Consider the following 22,596-nt stretch of genomic DNA (forward strand, 5'->3'; position numbering starts at 1 on the left):
AGCATTCCCAGATTTTTTGCAATCCCCCGCCTTGATAATTTAACCATATGGTTTACATCATGCAGCTGATGTAATTCTCAGAATATTAAAAGTAAACATATGATAATTATCAAACAGAGCTTACTTGCCAAGTTATAACAGTAAAAAGAAACTCCATACTGGTGGTCCATAAAGATTAGCATACAGCTCAACTGCAGCTCACTGGGTTTAATGGTTCCTTTCACAGCTCAATTTTTAAAAATAATTACTCTGTGTTCATGCATGCACGAGCATACATACAGACAAAGTCTTCTAATAGAATGTTTGAGTTTTCTTCAATTTATATAGGAATTATACTAACAGTAAGACATAATTTGAAGAAAAATATGTCCAGCTCTTTATTTGCTGCTCTCAGTGTGAATAACCACAGAGGCAGTGTAGGTTTCACTGTGTGGCCTGAAGTACACCAACATCTTAATTTTGCTGGATAGCCAAAGAGTACTCCTTCCAGGCTTTCCACAAAATTCTTAAAAGGGTAGGTGTGTTAGTCCCCACATGATGTCAGACTAAACAGAGGTATACAGTTCAGAAGAGGGTAAGTACTTGTGTGCAATTTGCAGTTCACGAAGTCCAAGGAAGACAAGGCCTAGAGCAGGTCATTTGGCATATCTGAACACAGGATTTTTCTGGAACAAAACCCACAGAGGAGGTAGAGAACCCAAGGAGCTTATCTAGACCCTTATACTGCAAGCGCAAAGAAACCAATAGTCTCTGCAAAAGAGGTCATAAAAGTGCCACTTCCTCTGGTTTTTTTATCATACTCATTAAGTTCTTAAGGAATGTTTCTGCTTTCACTAAAATGGATGTACAGAAGGAGCTCTTGAGACAGAGCAAATCAAAAAAGCCAGCTTGGAAGCACCCAGTAAGGTATCTTATAATTTTCTTGATCCTCACTATTCCACATCATTTAATAATGCAAGAGACACTAATGACAAACTGTGGGAGATAAAGGAATTTCTTAGATTCTGTCCTACACAACATGCAAGGTTGCCATGCCAGGAGGTTAGAAGACCTTCATTTGCCCAAAAGCAAAGATGATTTTTACACAATCTCATTTAAGATACTGCTTTCTTATCTCACAGATTTTAATTGTTTGGGTATTTTTGGATTTTTAAATTATTCTTTAATTGTTATTTCATGTAACAAAAAAATTACGAAATAAAATGACACCTCAGCTCTTTGTGCATTATTGTGAAGTCATGGTGGTTATCCTCTATAACAACAAATAAAAGATGAGGATAAGGAAAAGGAATAGCAGGAGGCAAGATACTGAAAAACTCCAACACAGGATAAGTATTCAAAGGGTGAGGAACAGATGTCCAGGGTTTGTACAAAGAATCTATGACAATGGGAGAAGCAGAAGGACTTGGATAGAGATGTGGAAACACAGCTAAAAATAACTGTAATGAAAGAAGCAAAGACAGTCAGCAAGGATAAAGGAGTTGGAGGAAAGATAGATACACATGGTATAATACTTAACTGAAAGGTAAGTGCAAATGGCAAATGACAGGTTATAGGCCATTAAAAGAAAAAAAAAAGGCAAAATTTACAAACACTGTGTACGTATTATAGCAGAAGACCACGTGACAAATACAGTGACTTACTTTCCCACTCATCAGCTGTAGAAAAGCCTGATTGCAAAGAAGCACAGTAGCAGATGGAATATTTCAATCCTGGGAGCAGCCCTGGGGACATTTTTCAAGAGACCTGGCAAACAATTTCTTAAGGAACAAACTACTCTCAGATAAATCTGACTCCTGCCAACAGCAGAGAGACTGGTCCACAGATAAAAGATACTGTATCCCATCTATATTTCTTGAGAGAGATGTCTGGGCTGACACAAGAACAACCTTCTGCCACAATTGACCAGGTGTGGAGAAGTACAGAGAGATTCTACTCCAATACAAAGTTCTGTGTCTCAAATCTGACTGCTCTGAATCAGCACATGATTAAGCAAGGTGCAAGAAAGCAGCAAAAACTTCATCTAAGGGAAATAAGAAAGAGAGGAGACTAAATAATTCGAAATTAAGAAGTTAAATATGTTCTCCACAAGAGCATTTTCATGTTTTCAAAACACATTGGAAGCCTGTAAGAAGACAGCTTAATGAAGAAAAGTAACTAGCATTTATAAAACAGGAGAGTTAGGAAAAAATTTCTTTAGTTTTATGATCAATTAAATGGCCACTAGCCTTAGACACTAATTCAATCCAAAGTCCCCCAAAGGGATGATTTTTCCTACTCTTCAAAGGTGCCACAATGTTTAGCTATACATGTATGCAGTAGTTTGGGTGTGCAAAATGCTAGTGATGATAACCACCAGTTCTGTCACAGAACTTGGGGTCTGGCTCATATCAAAAACCACAGATTAGACGTACACACAATTTATAATCTAGTATGAACGCATTAATACCAGGGCTCCATTTCAGCAAGCCACTGATTGGAACATATGGAAGAGGAATGTTTAATGAACAGCAGCAGCAGGTTTCAGTTCCATTCCTTCTCAAAACCTGCCTGACTGACTTTTATTCTAGAATAAAAAAACTTGTTTTTTTCCAGCAGAAGTTTTTGTTGCTCCTAGGCCTTCTGATTCCCTGCTTTTAACCACTCTAACCACCAGTATCCCACCAAACATGTAGCTTGTCTCACCAGCATATTAAAATATCAACAAACGTAGTATAAGCCATGCAAAACCAGCCCCTGTATATGTTCACTGGACAAGAATCAAGCCAAGGTTGCACATGCCAACCACCAAGGGGGCTCATAGCTGTTAGCCCACTATCATTATGGTCTGAAAGAGAAATATAATCAGTTTGAGCCAAAATCTCAACCAAAAATGGTATTAAAAACTATTGCTCTTGCGAGCACCCCTCACTGTGGCACTACAGAAGAATTAAAGACATTCATTTTTTAATTATTTCTGACTTGCAAAGTTATTTGCTTTGGGTTTGAAGCTTACTGTCCTTTGTCTCAGGTTAAAGGCACTGTCCTTTGTTTTCGGCTTAAACAAAAGCAGTTCAAGAGGTTTAGGGTAACATTAAGCAGTAGATAGATGTATTTCTATTCTATGTGAAACTAATCCACTACTGAAAAACTTAAGTGGAATTGACAGAAGGCATGGAGAAAAAGTACCTGAAAGCATTAATCTAGATTTTAAAGAAAGATAACAAAAAATTGAAGCTAAAAACAGACTAATAATATATAGAAAGGAAAGATGCAAAAATCAACAGCTGAAGAACAATCTAAAAATATCAAAAACAGACCTTTGTGTTTAAAAGAAAGGCATGGAACATCACTAAAATAAATCACTCAACAATTACTGTTGACTAAAACTTAAAGAGGAAGGAAAATCCCAAAGGGCAGCACACTGAAGTGCAGAACTGCTTTCTAAATTATCACACCAGCCAAGGATACAGCTACTCCTTTTACATATACAGTCACAAATTCATGCTTCCCAGGGTTTCCAAATACACATAAGCAAACTTTGCAGCCAGCTAATTGTGGTCAGAGCAGTGTAGAGAGCCCTCCTTGTGACCTGCAGTACTATGGCTTCCGCTCTGGTATCTAGGATGTCACGTATCACTCATGAAATGCCATTTCTCCATGTAAACCACATAGTGAACTGAACTACAGTTAGGAGCAGCCACCAGGTCCACTGAGACTTCAGTCAGGGATGAGATAAACTGTTAGTGAGGCACAAACAGCAAACACACACTTGCTACATAAACACAGTTCTTTTTAAAAATATTTTAACATTTGTGAAAGGAAGAGAAAGCAGCATGCAAGATCTTACCCTGAGTCACTCTAAGTCATTTCAGCAATATGAAGTAGAGATTTGTATTTGGTGACACTTAGAAGGAGCAACTAGGAGACTGCAATAGTTCAGGAAATACAGGTAAGAACAAGAGCAGGGATCAAAGCAAGACAGAGCAAGAAATTTTAATTCATAAACTGAAGAATAAAAGAGATTTTTTCAGCAAGAGAACATTATAAAATGGAAGGAAAACAGACTGTAGAAAAAGAGAATGGAAGAATTAGGGCCCACCTTGTTTCTCTATTCATAATAACTTCTTTTTTTAATACTGCAATATAGATATATTGGAAAAATATTCAAGAACTCTCTTCTCTTTATGCATGATATTTTTTACCATAAAAAGATTTTTAATGCAATCTTTGAAAGAGTTAATTAAAAAATCTTGAGAGAAGATTTGGAATAAACTTGCTTTTCTGGAGAAAAAGGATAACAGAATTGGTCAGGTTGGAAGGGACCACAGTGGATCATCTGGTCCAACTTCCCTGCTCAAGCAGGGTTGTCCTAGAGCACACTGCACAGGACTGTGTCCAGATTGTTCTTTAATATCTTCAGTGGAAGAGGCTCCACAATGCCTCTGGGCAACCTGTGCTGGTGCTTGGTAACCTGTACCGTGACCTTCTTCCTCATATTCACATAGAATTTCCTGTGCACCAGTTTCTGCCCACTGCCTCTTGTCCTATTGCTTTGCACCACCAAAAAGAGCTTCAATCAATCCATCCTCTTCATAGCTACCCCTTAGCTATTTATACACATTAAGGGGGTACCCTTTCAGTCACCTCTTCTTGAGGCTGAACAACCCTGGCTCCTGCAGCCTTTCTTCATAAGAGACATTCTCCAGACCCCTGACCAACTTAGTAGCTCTTCACTGGACCCCTCCAGGAGCTCCAAGTCTCTCCTGTACTGTGGAACCCAGAATTGGACACACAACTTCACATGTGGCCTCACCAGGACTGAGTAGCAGAGGGGCAGGATCATATCTTTCAATATGCTCTTTCAAATGCACCCCCAGAATACCACTGGACTTCTTGGGGCACCAGAGCATATTGCTGGCTCAGGGACAGCTTGTTGTCCACCAAGCTCTCCGGGTCCTTCTCTGCCGAGTTGCTTTTCAGCAGGTTGGCCCCTAGGCTGTGCTGGTGCATGGTGTTTTTCCTAACTGAGTACAGGAACCTGCATTTGTCCATGTTGAATTTCAGAAGGTAGCCAGATGTCATTTTAGATGGGACTTGGCCTTTCAAGTCTCATTTCTACTTCTGATCACCTCTCAATACAAACTCCAAGTAGCCTGGCCTTGCTTCTGTCTCCTGGGAACTTTTTGCTTTTACTTGAGTATCGACAGCAGTTCTTTATTAATCTATGGCAGCTTCTTGTGCCCTTGGCCTGACTTCTTCCTCACTGGGATGCATCATTCTTGAGCCTGGAGGAAGTGAGCCTTGATCATCAACCAAATCTCTGGGACCAATCTTCCCTGCAAAGCCTAGTTCCCATGGGATTCTTCCAAGAATATCCCTAAAGAGGCTAAAGTTAGCTTATCTGAAGTCCATGGTCATCATCTTGCTTGCATTCCTGCTACCTCTTCATCCAACACTTACTCTATAATCTTATGGTCACTACAGCCAAGGCTGCCCCCAACTCCCACACCCCCAACAAGGCTTCCTTGTTGGTTATTACTATGAGGTCAATCAGCACACCATTCCTTGTGGGATGCCCTATGACCTGTGGCAGGAAGTTATTGTCAATGCTCTCCAGGAACCTGGACTGCTTGCATGTTGCTGTACAGCTTCTCCAGCACATGACTGGGTACTTAAAAGTCCCCCACAAGACCCAAGGTCTGTGACTTTGAGACTTGCTTTTAGCTGCGTGTAGAAGGCCTCATCCCCCTCCACCTCTTGATCAGGCAGCCCATAGCACACACCCACAACAGCGTCACTCTTCCTACTATGCTGTTTTATCCTGACCCATCTGCTCTCGACTCCCTCATCATGCTCATCAAGACAGAGCTGAATACATTCTCCTCCCCCATAACACATTATATTTGCTATTCAAAATCAAAGGATTGTACACTAATTATTTTAAGTAAATAACACTTGCTCCAAAAGATCATACTACTAATCCTGCCAATGTGCAAGTTCAGTTTTTTTAAAGAGGTACTGAAGAGATAACGAGTTCAACATTTTTAGTTTTGCACTGTAATACGTCAGTGATTAAAAAAAGAAGTATCAGACACTAATGCTAAGTAAGTGAAAGATTTTTCCAGGGGACTAAAATGAAGAAATATCTGAAGAAGACTCTCCCTACAACTGTCAGACAAAGCTACTACAAAGAATATCATACTACTGTATGACATATCATACAGTAAATTAGGCATGGTTCTGCTCTCTGGTCACGCTGAATATGAGTCTTTTTTTTTTTTGGCAAATAAAATGTGGGGTATACAGAGGAAAAAAATGAGAAATCTTCCCTCCACAGTTACCAGCCATGTGCAAACCTGATATTGTTACCTGCATTTTTTAAAAAAATATTACCGTAGAGCAAATCCCTCTATATTAAAAGTATGCTAATCCCATTACTTACCATCTTTTTAGATTTGCCATAATAACTAAGGCAATTTACAGAAAATGTCTTCTGTTGGAGGTTGGTTTATTCTCTTTTCCCTCTGTGGAATTTTCCCCATTGTCATACTAAGACACCTGTTGATTAGGCCCTAATGGCAGGGGAAAGGGGGCAGGGGAGGGAAAAGGGAAACCCCTAGAGATCCAAACAGCCAGAAGAGGAAGCAGAAGGCTCTGGCTAAGCCCATTGCCCCCGCGGAGTGCGGACAAGAAGGACGATCGCCTCCTCTGCTCCACCCCTGACATCCCAGTGCTGGGAGCCATCCTCACTGCTGTCAGACCCTGCCCTGCTGCCTTCTCACTTTAACCTGCCATCATCCAGCACTCTGCTGAGCACTGAGACCCACACCGTGAGCGGAGGGCTCTCTCTCCATCTCTCTCTCCCCCTGGGACAGCGCTGCCATCACCCCCAGCCCTCCTGCAGCTCTGCGGGACCTGCCCGCCCCCAGCACCGGGAACTGCAGCTCATGGAAAACGTGCCTGCAGCCAAAATGCACTGGGACTGAGTTACTGTTCTGTTTGTGGCTAATTTCATAGCTGTTGGGGTTTTTTTGTAGGTCTTGTTAGATATATTAGTAAAGAACTGTTATTCATATCCCCGTACCTTTGCCTGAGAGCTCCCTTAATTCCAAAATTATAATAATTCGTAGGGAGGAGGGATCACACTCTTCAGTTCAGAGGGAGGCTTCTGCCTTTCTTTAGCAAATACCTGTCTTTCAAACCAGGACATCTTGTTAAGATCTTTTGGTTTTGCTTCATTCGTTTGCAACACCATTTGATAAGTAGCGGTTACACAACAAAAAAATAACTGCTCGAGCCAGCCTCCTTAAAAGACAAAAGGTGAAAGAAACAGTTGTGCAGGCTGAATGAAAGAACTGAATTTCTGTGGCTGCTTTCAAAGTTGGTCTAATTGGCACGATGTGAGGGACAGATGGCTGTCAACTCAGATACAAATATCAAATATGCCCCAACCAAACTAAAAAAAAAAAAAAAAAAAAAAAAAAAAAAAAAAAAAAAAAAAAAGCTGAAGCACCTCATTTAACAGTGTTTCATAAATGCAGGCAATCTAATAAGGAAAGCTGAAAGAACTTGAAATGACATTCACATGCTGACCGACCTACAGACAATTTTCATACCTGGACATGAAGGATATGCTTGTTACTGCATATCAGGGTATTTAATATGCCTTCAAAGTCCACGGTAGTTAACAGGTCTGTTCAAGGCAGGAAGAACACAGAAATATATTTTCCCTCGGAAAGAAAGGGAGAGGAAGAGAGACATTTTAATTTTTCCCTAAAGGGTTTTTAAAGATTGCTGTCCTAAGCAGCTAGACCATACACTAACAATGCCTTCAGGGACTCAGTAGAGACAAGCACAAGTTAAAACACAATATTCATCCAGTATACCCTGAGCTCACATTCTGCTTAAAGACTTTAAAAACCAAACTTTTTTCCACAGACTTTTATAAATGCCCAAATTCTACACTGAGATATTAAATACATCCATTCAATTTCAGAATTTTGACAGCAGTTTTACCTACTCACTCTTTATGCCTATTTTGTCATTTTTAAGTAATGTTTAGACAGGTCACCAAGCCATCTCCAATTTCTGATACAAAGAAAGAGTCCTTCATGGAACTACCACACGTTCAAAAATAATGAGCTGTGTGGCTGTGACAAGAAAGACCTTTTCCTCTAAAGCCTCCCTGCATCAAAATAATACTTTTTGGTTTTATACTCTTGTTTTGTTTTTTTTTTTTAATGTTATTCCTTTCAGAAGAGGAAAATTCTACGAAGTGAGACTTCTATAATTGCTTACTGGTAGTTTTCATTTCTGCATGCATGCTAGTTTTCTAAAATAAAATATGCTATATTAATTGAATTACAAGATTTTAAGGTGAAAGTCCAAGTTCAAATTAAACAGAACTACAACTCACTGTCTCCATCAAATCCAGCTTTGAAAGTAGTATAGTCTGCTTATCACCAGGCTGGGATCTCCTGGCCTTACACTACAGGCAAACTTCCAAACTGCATAGAACATTTAGGCTTTTAAAGTTTCTTGGGATGCTGGTTTTCTGCTGATCTGCTGAACTGTCATTCCCAACTGCCAAGCTGGCCATGGGGCACAGGGAGAAGTGCAGGGCTGTGTCTCCGCCCAACCTGACTGGGCTTCTGCAGTGAGAGCCCTATTTTTATTTCCAGTTTCTTCTCATTTCAGATTAACAATTTCACTGCAATGCCAGGAGCGGAGCCAGCAACCAGAATGCAAACCTCTTCAAAAAGGTAAACTGTGTGATGATTCAGTGTCACATACAACCCCGTTTGAAAAACCTAGTAGTTTTCCTGCATTATATCAGAATATTGATATATCCTCTTTAGTATAGTAGGAATCTTCCCTCAAACCTACATTAAAATCTTTGGAGTTATTATAGAGACAGTTTTGTAGAAATTGTTCTTCAATCATGCCAATTTTACCTTATGCTTATCAAGAAGGAAGGAAAGCCTACACCTCACAGTTGCCATCAAGCTAGTTACATATTAACAGCAAGTAAAAGTTAAAGCATGAAATTCAACTGATGAACACCAAATTATGAAGCTGCTTAATTCTAACAGAAGCCTCCAGAGCACTGTATTTTTAGAAACCTGCCATGGCAGCAGTAACTAAACATACTCTCCAGGGCTTTATAGCATACCATAAAAAAATAACTCCAGAAGACCCAAATGTTACAGAATGAGAAGAGTCTTCTCAGATGGACATTTTAGGACTTAATAAATGCAGACTCATTTTAAGATATCACCATCTTTTAAGTGTAAGATGAAGACGTAACAAAAATCATGGACTATGCTAATAAAATTTCATTAGAATTTACCAGGAGAATAATAGAGGGAATAAGCCTTACAGGATAAATGAACAAACAGGCATAGATATAATCAACATATTCACAATGCTGAAATAATGCAAATTATCTCATCCACTTGCCCCCATTACTATAGCTCCCCCTAGATGGTTTGAAGTAAGTCATACCATACCAGCACTGCAATAAGCCATTTCCTTATGAGTCTAGTTCTTCACTTCAAATAAAACCTACAGGTCAGTGAAAGCCAGAAGGCTGAAGATAGGAGGGGTCACTAATTGTCTCTCTTGGGAGAGTAATGACTATGCAAGAGGAAAAAAAAAAAAAAAAAAAGTGAGCCAGCACAGAATGAAATCACCCAGCTCACTGGGGCTGCAGACTATCAGAATGGTCAGGACAATCCAAGGAAGAATAACTAAGTAAATAAATAAATAAATAGAAAGCTAAATGACATGTCCTCAGATAAGACGGGAAAAAAGGATGCCCAGCATGTGTATGGGAAGTCTGCTCTAACAGCTTAGTCAGCACACTGGGATCCTGCCTCTGTATTACAGAATAATAGGTTGGAAGGGATCTTAAAGACCATCCAGTTCCATCTCCCACTGCCATGGGCAGGGACATTTCCCGCTAGATCACGTTGCTCAAGGCTTTATAATGGGCATTAAACAAAAGATATTTCAATCAGAAATTTACTTTTCTTGGAAAGGAACAATTCATTACATTTTCAGCAACCTAATAAAATTCAATTGTAAGCATACATATGTCTAAATTCGTGAATTAGAAAAACGTCTAAATAAGTAATTCCTAATGTAAGTCATGCACATTGGTTGTAAACCTTTTGAGGTACTTCTCTGGTTTGGAAGACAATTCTTTAACCATCCTATCTACTCCCTAAAACTAATAAAATATATTTGAAAAAGATAGTGCTAAGCTTTCTAAATGTATTACAGCAATGCTTAAGATCATGATAAACCTTAAGACATTTTATGCCTGCGAGTCCTTTTTTTTCAATAAATAGACAAACAATTTTTAAAAACACACTGAATACACCCCAAAAACAAACTATTCTATCAAAAGCATTAAGCCATGGATTCCAAAGGTGTTGCACATATACCTCTGGGAATATCTCACCACTACTGAGGCAAAAAGAAACCCAACAGTGAGACCCTGCATTCAGAACCATTAGAGGCTAAAAAGTTCAATAGAGACCTGAAGTGTGTGAGGAGTTCTGCTAAGAGCTGATGCTGTACCATCTGCTGAGGACATTTCTACAGAACAATGCCAAGAGCTTGCTCCACAGAACTAGGTCCCACAGGCTCTCCCTGCTGATGCAAAGCTCCATCCGGGACACAAAATTTGTCCAGCTCCAAGCACCATTAGGCCTCCTACCCCTCACTGCACATCTCCAGGGATTTGTACCTAAGCTCAGGATTGGTTACTTTTAGCCAGCCACTGCTGAGCACTTGTACTTAACTGCAGTCCAGAATCAACCTCTAAACCGTGTAGAAATACCCCAACAACTGAGTGAGTCAATTGGATGAAGGAGGAGGCTGCTCACCCTGGAACAATAGGGACAGCAGAAGTTTCCTGAGCTTCAGTTAGTGGTCTCAAGCAGATTTATTCAGCAACCTTCCATCACAGTATTTAAGGAGGAAAAATACATCTAAAAGGATAGAAATAAACCAAGCTGCATCTTAAAAGAACTTTCTGATGGTTAAAACTCTAAATCTTTTTGTGTGTTTTCTAAACAAAGAAGGTTCTCTCCTTTTATTCATGTTGTCAAATACCTTCAGTAGGCTTCAAGCCAGATTACTCACAACATGAATGCTTTTTTCCATTAACTCTTTTCAAAACAAAGTGCATTCCTAACATAAGCATTTCCTAATACAGCATTGCTTTTTTACTAAAATAAATTCTTTCACTTTTCATATTTCAATGCTAATTGAAACTTAATACATATGAACTTAATACATATGAAATCACTTGATTTCAACAAGTTCATTCCTAGCCAGAGGGGGTTGAGGGGGATTTCTTTGTTTTTTTTTTTTTGTTTGTTTTTTGTTTTTTTTTAAACTAGCTAGCAAACGTGAGCAGGATGCACCCAGTTAAAATTCTCCCTTGGTTTAATATACAAATCATGGGAAGTGAAAATTCCTCCTTTTACCAACCCCAGGGCAGGGATTTAAGGAATGAAACATCAACTAACTTTTTCCATCTTAAATAACACTGGCCGAATGCAATGCTTAATGGGAGAAAAAAAATTGCCAGAAACTCTCAAGTCTCTCAGTCATGAGTATGTTGAAGCAAGCACAGGGAACAGCACAACATGTCCATCTGTATCCTGCTCTAAAAAGATTCTGCTCAATCTCCACTGCAGTGCAAGGCGACACCATTTTGCTCTCAGCTCTAAAAGCAGCTCTAATAGTTTTGGCTGTTAAACCTTCCCTTGCAAAAGCCTCAGAACACAGAAGATTAACCCACAAGAAAGCAACACCATGAGAAATGAGACAAATAACAACACAGCAAAATGAGCAGCTGTTAACTGAACAGTAAAATGAACAACACCACACTAAGGAAACTGGTTGTTTCCCCATGCTACTGGACTGCAGTGCTCAGAGTACTGTCAATCGTTACACTAACAACCACAATATCTTTGAAGTGCTTAGTTTTTCAGGTCACTCTCAGCACAGATCTGTGCTTTGCCCATCATCTTTGTTTTGCCCAAGACACAGATAAAAAATGAAAGAAAATCTAAGCTGAATCTGTTTATACTAAGGCTACATCAGAAATACTTCTCTTTTGCTCACTCACAACGGTTATGCCAAGAATAAACATCTTGTTTTGTCAAACTATAACTCATCATAGGTAATGCCAGGCTTCTGAATCCAACAGCCAGAGAAATATTGATAAAGATCACATCATTTCACCTTTTCCTAGGGAAGGAAGACTACCCCCTCAGTAAAGCTTCAAAAGTTCTCTTGACAGGTGAAATTGCATTAAAAATTTCTCCATTTATATACATTGTTAAAACATTATTTGTCAGTCCACACCCTCGCTCCTTTCACCATCTCATACCTGTACCCAATCTAACCAAATGCAACTTCCACATGCAAATAAACCAAATGTGTGTATAAACCCATCTCACCAAAGCACAGCTTCCAACATATTTCACCTTTTTAGTGGTCTTCTTCACAGATGCATAAGCATAACCAAGAGGTGAAAAATAAGCACCTGACAGAAGGCCTAAACCTTTAGGAGCAACTATGCCACTACAAAACAAATCAATACAAAATCCAAATGGACCTACTTAGTAATTTTCCCTCTGTGAGCTATTGGAGGAAACAGTTCCTGCTTTTCAGAAAAACAGGAAGAGGCCCAATCAGTAACTCATGGTTAGAGGGCACCACCAAGATCCTAATTTGATCAGGACAAGATCTGCCATCTGTCTAAGTCAGGGATTAATGCCCCCCTCCAAACACCTGCCTCCACAAAAGCAAGCCAAAAGATGGGGTCAGGCAGGAAAGCTGACAAAAGAAACTTTAGCATTTTTTTTTAACTATGGTATCTCTGCACGCTGATGTTGTAATAAATCCTTCCTGGACCTGCGAAGTGCAGCTTTAAACATCCAGACAAAACTGTCTTGATCTTCAACATGAATACCGAGTCAGACTTCTTTGCTTCTGATCTCCAAGATGGGGTGTGGCTTAATAATCACTAAAAATATAAGACAAAAATATTGCTTCAAGAACATCTCTTAAAACAGCCTCCCACAATCACAAGTTCTGTAAAATGCAGAATGCTATGAGCAACCTGGCTGTAACATTCTGAAGTACTAAGGTACTCAGGCAAAAGATTCTGTAGCAAGACCAACTCACCAAACATAAGCCTCAGTGCTTTGAACTAATAGGGGAATTTGCATCATGAAGAAGCTCGTTCTGTTCCTTCATATTATTTTCAAGTGACAGTTCAGCATTTGGGATCACTCATTTCCCTTGACTATTTACCCATGCCCGCAGGAAACATAATGCCTCCTCGTAAAAAGCCTTAACTGCAGCATGAACAGAACTGCTGGATTTTTAAACATGCTTTAAGTAACGCAGCCTGATTTTGGCTTTTAACTGCTGAACAAAGAGACCAACTCGTGTAGTTAACAATCAGTCTGGACATGACACAGAGAAAACACATCTCTCAGAATGCCACAAGCTCTATATGGGGAATGATTAAAGACAAGCAACATGCAACAGAAATAATAGCTGACTCTTTTCTTCTGCTTTGTATATTCTGACAAGTGATAGTCAGTGACTAGATTTAGAAGCCCTTAAGAAAATCTGTATGTGTGCAGATCAAGAAGAGCAAACACCAAAACAGCTAATTTGAACTCACAGACAGAACCTGTTATCATCTTGTAAAAACATTCAGAGAGTTTTTCATTGAAAATGCCACCTTTCCACTGTGTCAGAGAAGTTATTTTCAGCTAGTGAAAATGCTTTTCCCTGAAACGCTGAAACATTTCCAGTCTTATCAGAAAAACAAAGTAATGAAGAGAAGTACTTTTAAAGACTCATAGCATCATCTAAAGAGAGGTCTCACACCAATCAGCCCATATGTCAAGAACAGGGTTTGGATTGCAAATAAGGTTCTGGTAATAAAATTGCTTCTGGAACAGTTTTATAATGCAGAATTGGTAATATCAGAATAGTATATTTCTACATAGAAATAACATCACATAAATCAGTAACTACATGCCTACTACACTTTCACAGTAATAGATGTGTTTGTATAAGCAAAAGTACATTTAAAGCAGTTCAGCATATTTTTGTAGGCAATTTCTGGGTAGTTACCATGGAACACATTATGAAAATTATGCAAGACATTACAAGGAAGATATTAATCAGGATATGCCAGACACCTGCTTGACCAATTATGCTCTAAATTCACAATGGGACTAGGCCTGAGGACAGGGACAGAAATATCAACTCCTTCTTTCAACTACTTGGCTATAATAAGGAGCATGAGCAACAACCAAGAAGATACAAGAGCAAATCATCTACATTCAATGAAACAGAGGCACCAGAGAGTTTGGTGAACAAAGCAGGAGTTTTGCAATGTATCTGTTCAATTTCTCAGTTGGCAATTTATGTGCTGGCAGAGTAAGTATCTGTGTCTAAAATTTGTGTGAATGTACTAATAAGTTGATTAATTTTACTAGGAAGTTCAGTTCCAAGTCAGTCCAGAGTTAAGTTAATTTGTTTCAGACAAATGAAACTCCACTGGAGTTAAGAGCCAGCGCATTGTTACTACCAGTCCATAAAAATTAGCTTAAATTCAGTTATGCCAGGTTAAGTCCATGCCTGAAAATAGCCACAGTCAGCTAAATCAAACTCCAATTCAAGGGGGGGGGGGGGGGGAAGAAAGCATTTTTCCTTTAATTATTTTGATTAAATTATATAAAGAAACAGCTGAAGTTGACAACACTGTACATAAGTCAGCAATGCCTGAGATTTATTCAGAGCTATGCCTGAACTAAATAATGGCTGTAAAAATGTTCAGATGCTACCAGTAAATCTGCATTAATTCAAATGATTCTTTGATGAAAGAACATAATGCTGAATAACCATGGGAAGAGCTGGCAGTGCTGTGGTACCATCGCATCACATGGTCTCATAAAGCTCATTTGTTCATCTTGTTCCATTACAAATAAACTGATGAATAGATGCTTTCCCACTCCCATTAGAAGCAGAAAGAAAGACAGTTCCCAAAAAGTAGGAAAGAACCAGATCAGTAGAACACCAGCATTGCAACAAAAGATGCCCTGCGCTTCTGAAGAAGAGCCTCTCCTCCCCCTGTCCTCTGCCCTAGTGAGGTCTCCTCAGGACTGCTCTGCCCTGTTCTGGGCTCCCCAGTTCAAGAAAGACAAGCAGCTACTGGAGAAGGTTCAGCAGATGGGAATGAATATGAGGAGGGGACTGGAGCATCCCTCTTATGAGGAAAGGCTGAGGGAGCTAGACCAGTGCAGCCTGAAGAAGAGATGACTTCACAGAAGACAGGGGACCTTATAAATACAAATACCATAAGGGCAGGTGCCCAGAGGATGGAGCCAGACTCTTCACATGGTTTTGGTTTCACATGGTTTACATGGTCTCTTGTTCTGCGACGCCCAGCAAAAAGGTAAGGGGCAACTAGCACCAAGACAGAGCACTGGAACAGGCTGCCCAGGGTGGTCATCGACTCTCCTTCTCTGGAGATACTCCAGATCCCCCTGGGCATGATTGTGTGCAACCTGCTCCTAGTGAATATGCTTCAGCCAGGAATTGGCCTAGATCTTCAGAGGTCCCTTCCAACCCCAACCATTCCTTGATTCTGTGATTCATGACCAATTTGCTCTTTTCTCCTGCTAAAACTACAATATGGGATTAGAGAAGCACTCACAAATTAAGCCAACCAATAAAAGCAGATGAAAACATAATGGCTAAATAGAAACCACTGCCTCATTTACTTGGGTTGTGCATTTCGGCTGTCATCACTTTTAGGTTATTACCACATGATGGCCTGTATTATATAAAAGACACAAAAATATGCTACCTTTGAGTCCTTAAACACTGCTTTGCGTCATGATTAACATGCTTTCAGCAGCAAGTAGACAAGTTTTTTCAAGCTCCAACAAGAATCTCCAAAGTTTTCCTGATGTAACAGCAAGATAATAATAATGCCCTACCATGGATGACAGATAATTTCGATAGCAAAATCTCTATGTGTGGCATGTACATTTGTACATGTGAGAGATATAAACAAGAATGACAATAGGGTATAAGAAAAAGCAAACCCATTCAGATAAACAAGTATTTTTCATAAAACAGATTTACCTGAGTCTCTAACTCCTCTAATTTACGCTTCCTGGCATGAAGAGCTTTACTGGGAAAAGCCCAGAAATAATTGGAAGTTCCAATTCTATCAGTGTCCACCATGCCATCATCAACAAGGCTTTGCAGAATCTCTTTCACTGACATCGAGGCTAATAAAAGCAAAAACATAAAATTAGAACTGCATAGCAGCTGGACTAATGGAGAATTATGAATACCAAAAGCCACCATCTACAATCGTCTGTATTTTCCTCCAGTATCAGCTAGCTGGAAGATTTCACAAGGACAACATGCCCAAAGCTTCACTTGAAGGGATGAATCTCTCTGAAACCAGCAGTCTGCTCCTAAGCACTGGTATTCTGCACACCTGCTACCAGATGTTCACAAAACACTACTTGCGAGTACTGCACAAAACATATGCATGCTACACTACAATACCATAACAAACCCATGAGAGGTATCTGAGAAGTTGCCTTGCAATCTTAATTCTAGCTTGGATTAACTTGTTTAAGTTCCTTGATTGGGAGTATAATTACATTTCACTTTGTAATGCTTAACAAAGTATTTCATAGCAGCAGAGGCCTTAAAGCCATCTGTCTACAGACTCAGGAAGGACAGATTCTGATTTTGATTATACTCAATACAAAACATCATCTACACTCACAAGCATCAATGTTTCTGAACACAACTTTCCTTTCAAACCTGTAGTACAATTCACCCTTCTAAAAAAATGGTACCTGTTCTACAAAGCAAAGTATCCTCAGGTGTTGCAGACAAAAACCTTTGAGCTCAATTATGGGTTTTGGTACCTGATGTTCAATTGCAAGATTACAGGGTGTCCCATAACTTTTGGAAGCTACAGGCTGGATGCCAGGATGGCAGCAGGTAAGTAATTTTTTTCTTTTCAGAGTAACTGGGGCTTAGGCTACGTGGTTAAATGCCTTCATATGCAGAGACAGGATGGATTTGGACTACTCAAAGATGTTAGTGGCTTTAGAAACTCTAAACTCAAATTTACTGCAAATTTCAACTAAACATATGCATTGACAAATCAATCAAGACAGCATCACATCTCTTCAGAAGCCCATGAATGCCTCTGTTAGCTGCTGACAACTGAAAAACTCTGCAATAACTTTGCGATATTCATATCTGTAGTTCTTTCAGCAAGTTCATTTACTCTTGCAGTGCCACCAAGATATGCTAGAGAAGGACAGTGGTAACTACACAAACATTATGCTTTGCCTCCCTTTTGTCAATCAGCCTAGAACACAAATGAATAAGGAACATACAAAACAATCCAAGAGCATAGCTAAATCTTCTTGGACCTAATCCTAAACCAGTGGATCTCATCAGGAAGGCTTTTACAGAAAAGACAAACCCCTTCCATTTATAGCTGTCCAGCCATTTTTTGGAGGGAAAAACATCAAGAGCACATTACCCATGTGTATTTGGACTACCATTTTAAACATCTGTGATATTACAGCAGATATTTAGTATCTGAGCACAAACAAGGTAAAGGCCTTGTCAAGCCTCTAAATAGGGGAAATGATGCCTTGGGTTTCAGCTTTTCTATTTTTCAGATTCTCTACTGCTTGGTGTGCAACTCTGAAACTTCCTATTAGGTGTTATCACAGGGTAGTTAGACAAAACAATCCCTCCAAGCTGAATAATCAAGGATAACCTGTATCCAAAAAGCATAAACAACAGCAAAGGGAAGGGGGCGAACCAGAGGGCTGAGACTGTGGCTGGACAATTGACCCCAATATGTAGATAAATCAAAACTTATAGAAGTGTAAAAACTTGTGACCAGGTTCCATCTTGGATTTGACTTAGGTGTAGCCCCAGCCCGGCTCTTGCACGGCCCAAGGTGTATCCATTCAATAAATACCTATTTTATTCCTTTGGTCTGTCTAGTCTCTGTTCTAGGTCAGCCTTTCCAAGTATACACTGAAAGTCACTCCAAGTCAGGCAGCTCAGAGCCTAAGCAAGCCCCCCCCATCCCACATCACTTTTAACACTACATCCCTGCCACTGACCAGTCTCCCATTCTAGCTATATTTTCTGTTCTTAAAATCACAAACCTAAGATTGCAGCCAGGAGAATTTACACTGTATGGCCTGTCCCAAAAATGATTACTTGCTCAAGAGAAATAACTTTTATAAACACTTACTAATCCCTTTTTCTTTCGGAGCAATCTTCTCTAGATCCTTCAACTGGAAGACATCCTTCTGTGCAAAACATAAAAGACACTTCAGTTCGAAATGACAGCACCATCTAAGCGTGAGCTTTTTACACTAAATCAACGCAAACAAAAGGAAGTAGGAAATACATTGTATGTCTTGGTTTTGCAAGGGAAATAGCCTGCATAGTCCTCAATAGAACTGAAACATTCTGATAATCAAATAACATGAAAAAACACTATTATTGTAACAAGGCCTGCTCTTTCCTTTTGTGATCTGAAGTCCTCATAGTTCATCTCAAATTAGACTATAAAGTCATTAAAGCCCAGGTTAGACTGTCAGCACAGATACACCACATTGCTCAAGTACTCAAGTGTCACAGTATTTTTTCTAAAAGGTAAAACATGGTGTATTACATGTGCCACCAATACCATTGTCGCTCAGCTTTTGGATCTCCAGGTTTCTTCTCTCCAGGGACCATTTCCAACACTGCTCTCAGTTTTTCTAAAGCTCAGATTTCTTCCTCTTCCCATAAAACCCAGTGAGATACTTCCTAATTTCCTGCTGTCCTCTCTTATGGTAACAGATTCAAAATGAGATGTGCACAGGTAGCACAGGAAGAATTTAACACCACCTGTCCATCTTCATTCCTAGGCTCCACCAGGGGATGAGCCACCAGATCAGAAATTAAATGAACGAAGTTTTGCCCCTGTAATTTACACCCTGATGTCACAGGGCATCAGTGAAATGCATGTGAAGATACAGAGTTCAGCTACATCTACAGTTAAGCTCCTTTTAGGACCTTTTTTCCCACCAACGTAAATGCAGGACAATTACAAGTTACTTACTGTTTCAAAAAAGATCTCCATCATGCGGGCCCTCTTCTCTTCAAAACTCAGACCCTTTTTCTTGGACTAGAAATGGAGAAAAAAAACAAACAAAACAAACCAAGACATTAATCCATATGAATAATTAGCATCTGCTCAGAATTCATATTTATTTACCTGTAAGTTACATTTGCCAACCTTTAAAATACATTACCACTAAGCCTAGACTTTCAGATAAACTCCTTCTTTGCAAGTAATTGCTACACTAAGCTCATCTATCAAATGGAGTGACCTACCATTACGTTTGGAGCCAGCCATTCACATAACCCAACCCCACTCCAGCCTCAATGCTTCTTGACACGTATCAATCCCAAAAGATGTATTTATACCAAACTCACAGAAATGTTTAATAACCCTTAAAAAGATAAGGAGTGCCTTCTGTTTGGTTTGTTGGGATTTTTCTGTAAGAATTGCTTTGTATGTTGTGATATACAGACAGTAGTGTCAGTTATAGGTCATTCAGGTTTTTCTAAGGAGATAAAGAGCATTTTGAGGTATGTCTTTCTTCAAAGGTCCTAACCAATTTTATGATTTCAAGGTTGCATTTTAAAAACCATGCTCGCTTTTATTTCTTTTCTCTCTGGTTGCGTAACCAAGGCATTAAATAACTTGGGTTGAACTACAAGTAAAAGGCAGAAACGGCTATTCACAAACTGCTACCAACAATACAAAACTGAGAAACAGTCTCCTCTGATCACTTTCAGAGATGCTATTTTGACATGCCTCTTATAAAGTTAGGATATAAAATATTTCAAAGAGAATTGGAGTTTTATTAATAGCATTTAACATAATCCTCAACCACCCAAAAGCAGCAGCTACAGTGTGAATCTGCAGTTTCCTCTTGCCCTACTTCCGGATTCACAGTGTGCAGATACAAAAAGGGGAAAGGGGGATAGAAAGGGCCAAATAGGATGTTGGCAGAAAAAAAACCCCCTTGTTTTAAAAAACAACCAAAATTTTAAAAAGGCATATTGTTGCCCATAAGTGGAAGTCGGTAGTCTAATAAGAATATGCTTTGAGAAAGACATGGTTATGTTTCCAAGTTTCCAACAGAAAGGAGTCAATATCATTTTTACCTTTTAATAGCTGCTTCCTTCTTAAAAAACAACACTATCAGGCAGCACACAACACTTAAATCATACACCAAGAGCAAAATGGCCAGGATGATTTAATTTTAAAAAACAAATGTAAAAGCTAGCTTATGCAGCTGCAGTAATACAGAGACAGGAACAGAAGCGATTCAATATTATATTTAACAAAGAGCAGCATTACTGGCTTTTTAGGTCCCCTCTCTCCTCCTTTAGCCAGCGATACCGTAGGTCAGCACTGCTGCCTCCTGCGATGTCAGTACACTGCAGGCTTAGAACCTGGAGCTGCCATGAACATTCAAGTAGGAGCATGAACAGAAAGCCAACTGATTTAACTTCCACCTCCTGCCTTCTCCAAGAGCCCTGACACCGTCAGCAGCAGCAGGAACGAAACGCGTAGGCGCAGGACGAGGAATTTAAGTGGCATTTCTGGAAGCACGTGCTCGAAGCTACGCGTCTCGGACCTCAAGTTTCACACCGCCAATCCAGCAAACAGAGCAAAACAACGAAGCCAAGAGTACTCTCTATGAACGCTATTAACTTTCAAGCTAATTTCTCCCTCCTACCTCACTGGCAGGCATTCCCCACCACAAATATTAACCACACCATGAACATCCATTTCGCAGGCGCTCCCGCTACCGCAGGCAGACGTATGAATGCGGTGCTGTGAGCGCACTCGGGCACATCTGCGAATCGCTCTGCCCGCTCCCGTCTCCACGCAGCCTGAGGCGCAGAGGCTCAGCCTGACCACACTTGGGCTTCCGGGGGCAAGCAGGGGGCATCGTGCCCACCTCGCGCCACAACCACGGGGCTATGACTACTCCTCCAGATGCCGGCTCGTTTACATCGCTCTTCAACAACGCAAAGGTACGGCCCACGCCGTGCTGACGCTTCACCCCCAGTACTGGCACCGTGGGGCCTCCCCAGAGCGGGAGTGCCGCTCCCCACAGAAACACTGTGGCGGAGGACCAGCGAGGTGCGGGCGGCCATCACCCGCCATCACCGCGACCGCGACTCCCCCCGCAGCCTTTGCGGGAGCCCGGGAAGGAAATCGGGAGGAAGCGGAGGGCGGGCGGCCCCGCTTACCATGCCGTAGGCGGGCGGGGCGGTTTAATGCCGGCGCCACCGACCGGAAAAAGACCGGTGGGAGGCAGGCCGCGTGCGCAGCGCCGCCTGCCGCCCGCCCCGCGGCCCTCACCGGCCTCTCGGCGGCGGTGGGAGCAGGGTGGGCGGGGAAGATGGGGCCGTTTCGGTCGCCGTGAGCGTGCGCGGGTTTTTGGTTTTTTTTTTCGTTTGTTTTGGTTAGGGTTTTTTTGTTGTTGGGGTTTTTTTTGTTTTTTTGTTTTTGTTTTTTTTACCAGCCGGGTGATGCCGTATAATAAAACTGAAGGCACGAAAAGAACACATTAACCGTGGCCTAAGACGTCGTGTGTTGTTCGCCTGGCCTATAAAAAGGAGCCACGGGACGTAGAAAAATAAAGCCCTCGCTGCCCATGGAATGGAAGGGCCTGGCCACATCTGGTGTTGCTTGAAACAGTTGTTCATTGTGATGATTGTTCTAGCAACTTTAATTACTAACAGCTTGTTTTGATTATTATTTGTGTTGTAAATCACTTCAGGTCCAACAGCTATGGCTTTGTATTTGCTATACTAAATCAAGAGTTTAAATTCAAGCAAATGAAAACGTGCAAGCTGAGGTGTTCAGGCAGTTCCTGTGAAGACTCAATGCCTTTTGCAGGGTGACCCTTTTCCTGAAACCTGAGGCTCTTTTCCATGCAGCCCATGATCCCATTCCTCACTGTGCACACCAGTGTGTTATAAGTTGCTCACCACAATCGGGTAGGTAATCAATAAGGCAATTTATATTAATTCGTTGATAAGGAATGGGCAAACAGCACTGGGGATGCGGAGAGTCTGCACTCCACCCACACGTCTGTCCTACCCCCTCCCCCCCGCCCTCGTTTGCTGCCCCTTTTGCTGCCCCTTGTATAGGCAGTTTCTTGTTGGGCTGTGTCATGCCTACTGTGCTGGGGTACAAGTCCAAGCAAGCCTGAACATGGTTAGCACTCAAACAGCCGTGGCTACAAGCCCCCCCACCGGATCTGGACGAGGCTCAATCATGTTGTCAGGTGACACTTCTAACAACAGCAGTAACAAGTGTGTTCATGTTTGCACAAGCCCGCATTTTCATTATATATAAAAAGTGGATACAATTTATAATTATAGTGGCAAAATAATAAAAAATACATAAAAACAAAAGCCAAC

The 22,596-nt window shown here is 40.6% G+C and overlaps 1 protein-coding gene across 2 annotated transcripts in view; it reads right to left on the bottom strand.

Annotated features, from left to right (window-relative positions):
- MND1 (meiotic nuclear divisions 1) overlaps positions 1-22,173 on the bottom strand; it is a 43,442-nt gene extending 21,269 nt beyond the window's left edge. The window contains exons 1-4 of one of the 2 annotated variants that reach the window (XM_062493733.1): positions 21,418-22,173; positions 19,205-19,270; positions 18,347-18,404; positions 16,180-16,328 (exon numbers count right to left, since the gene is read on the bottom strand). In XM_062493733.1, coding sequence (XP_062349717.1) covers positions 16,180-16,328; positions 18,347-18,404; positions 19,205-19,270; positions 21,418-21,420 — 276 coding nt within the window. In that variant the 5' untranslated portion in view covers positions 21,421-22,173. Of the gene's footprint in view, positions 1-16,179; positions 16,329-18,346; positions 18,405-19,204; positions 19,271-20,897; positions 21,023-21,417 lie in introns of those variants that run through there. The other variant, XM_062493732.1, reaches the window with a different exon arrangement.
- Positions 22,174-22,596: the final 423 nt, after the last annotated feature.

Source organism: Cinclus cinclus, chromosome 5 (assembly GCF_963662255.1).
Source record: "Cinclus cinclus chromosome 5, bCinCin1.1, whole genome shotgun sequence".
In the NCBI taxonomy this organism is placed as follows: domain Eukaryota; kingdom Metazoa; phylum Chordata; class Aves; order Passeriformes; family Cinclidae; genus Cinclus; species Cinclus cinclus.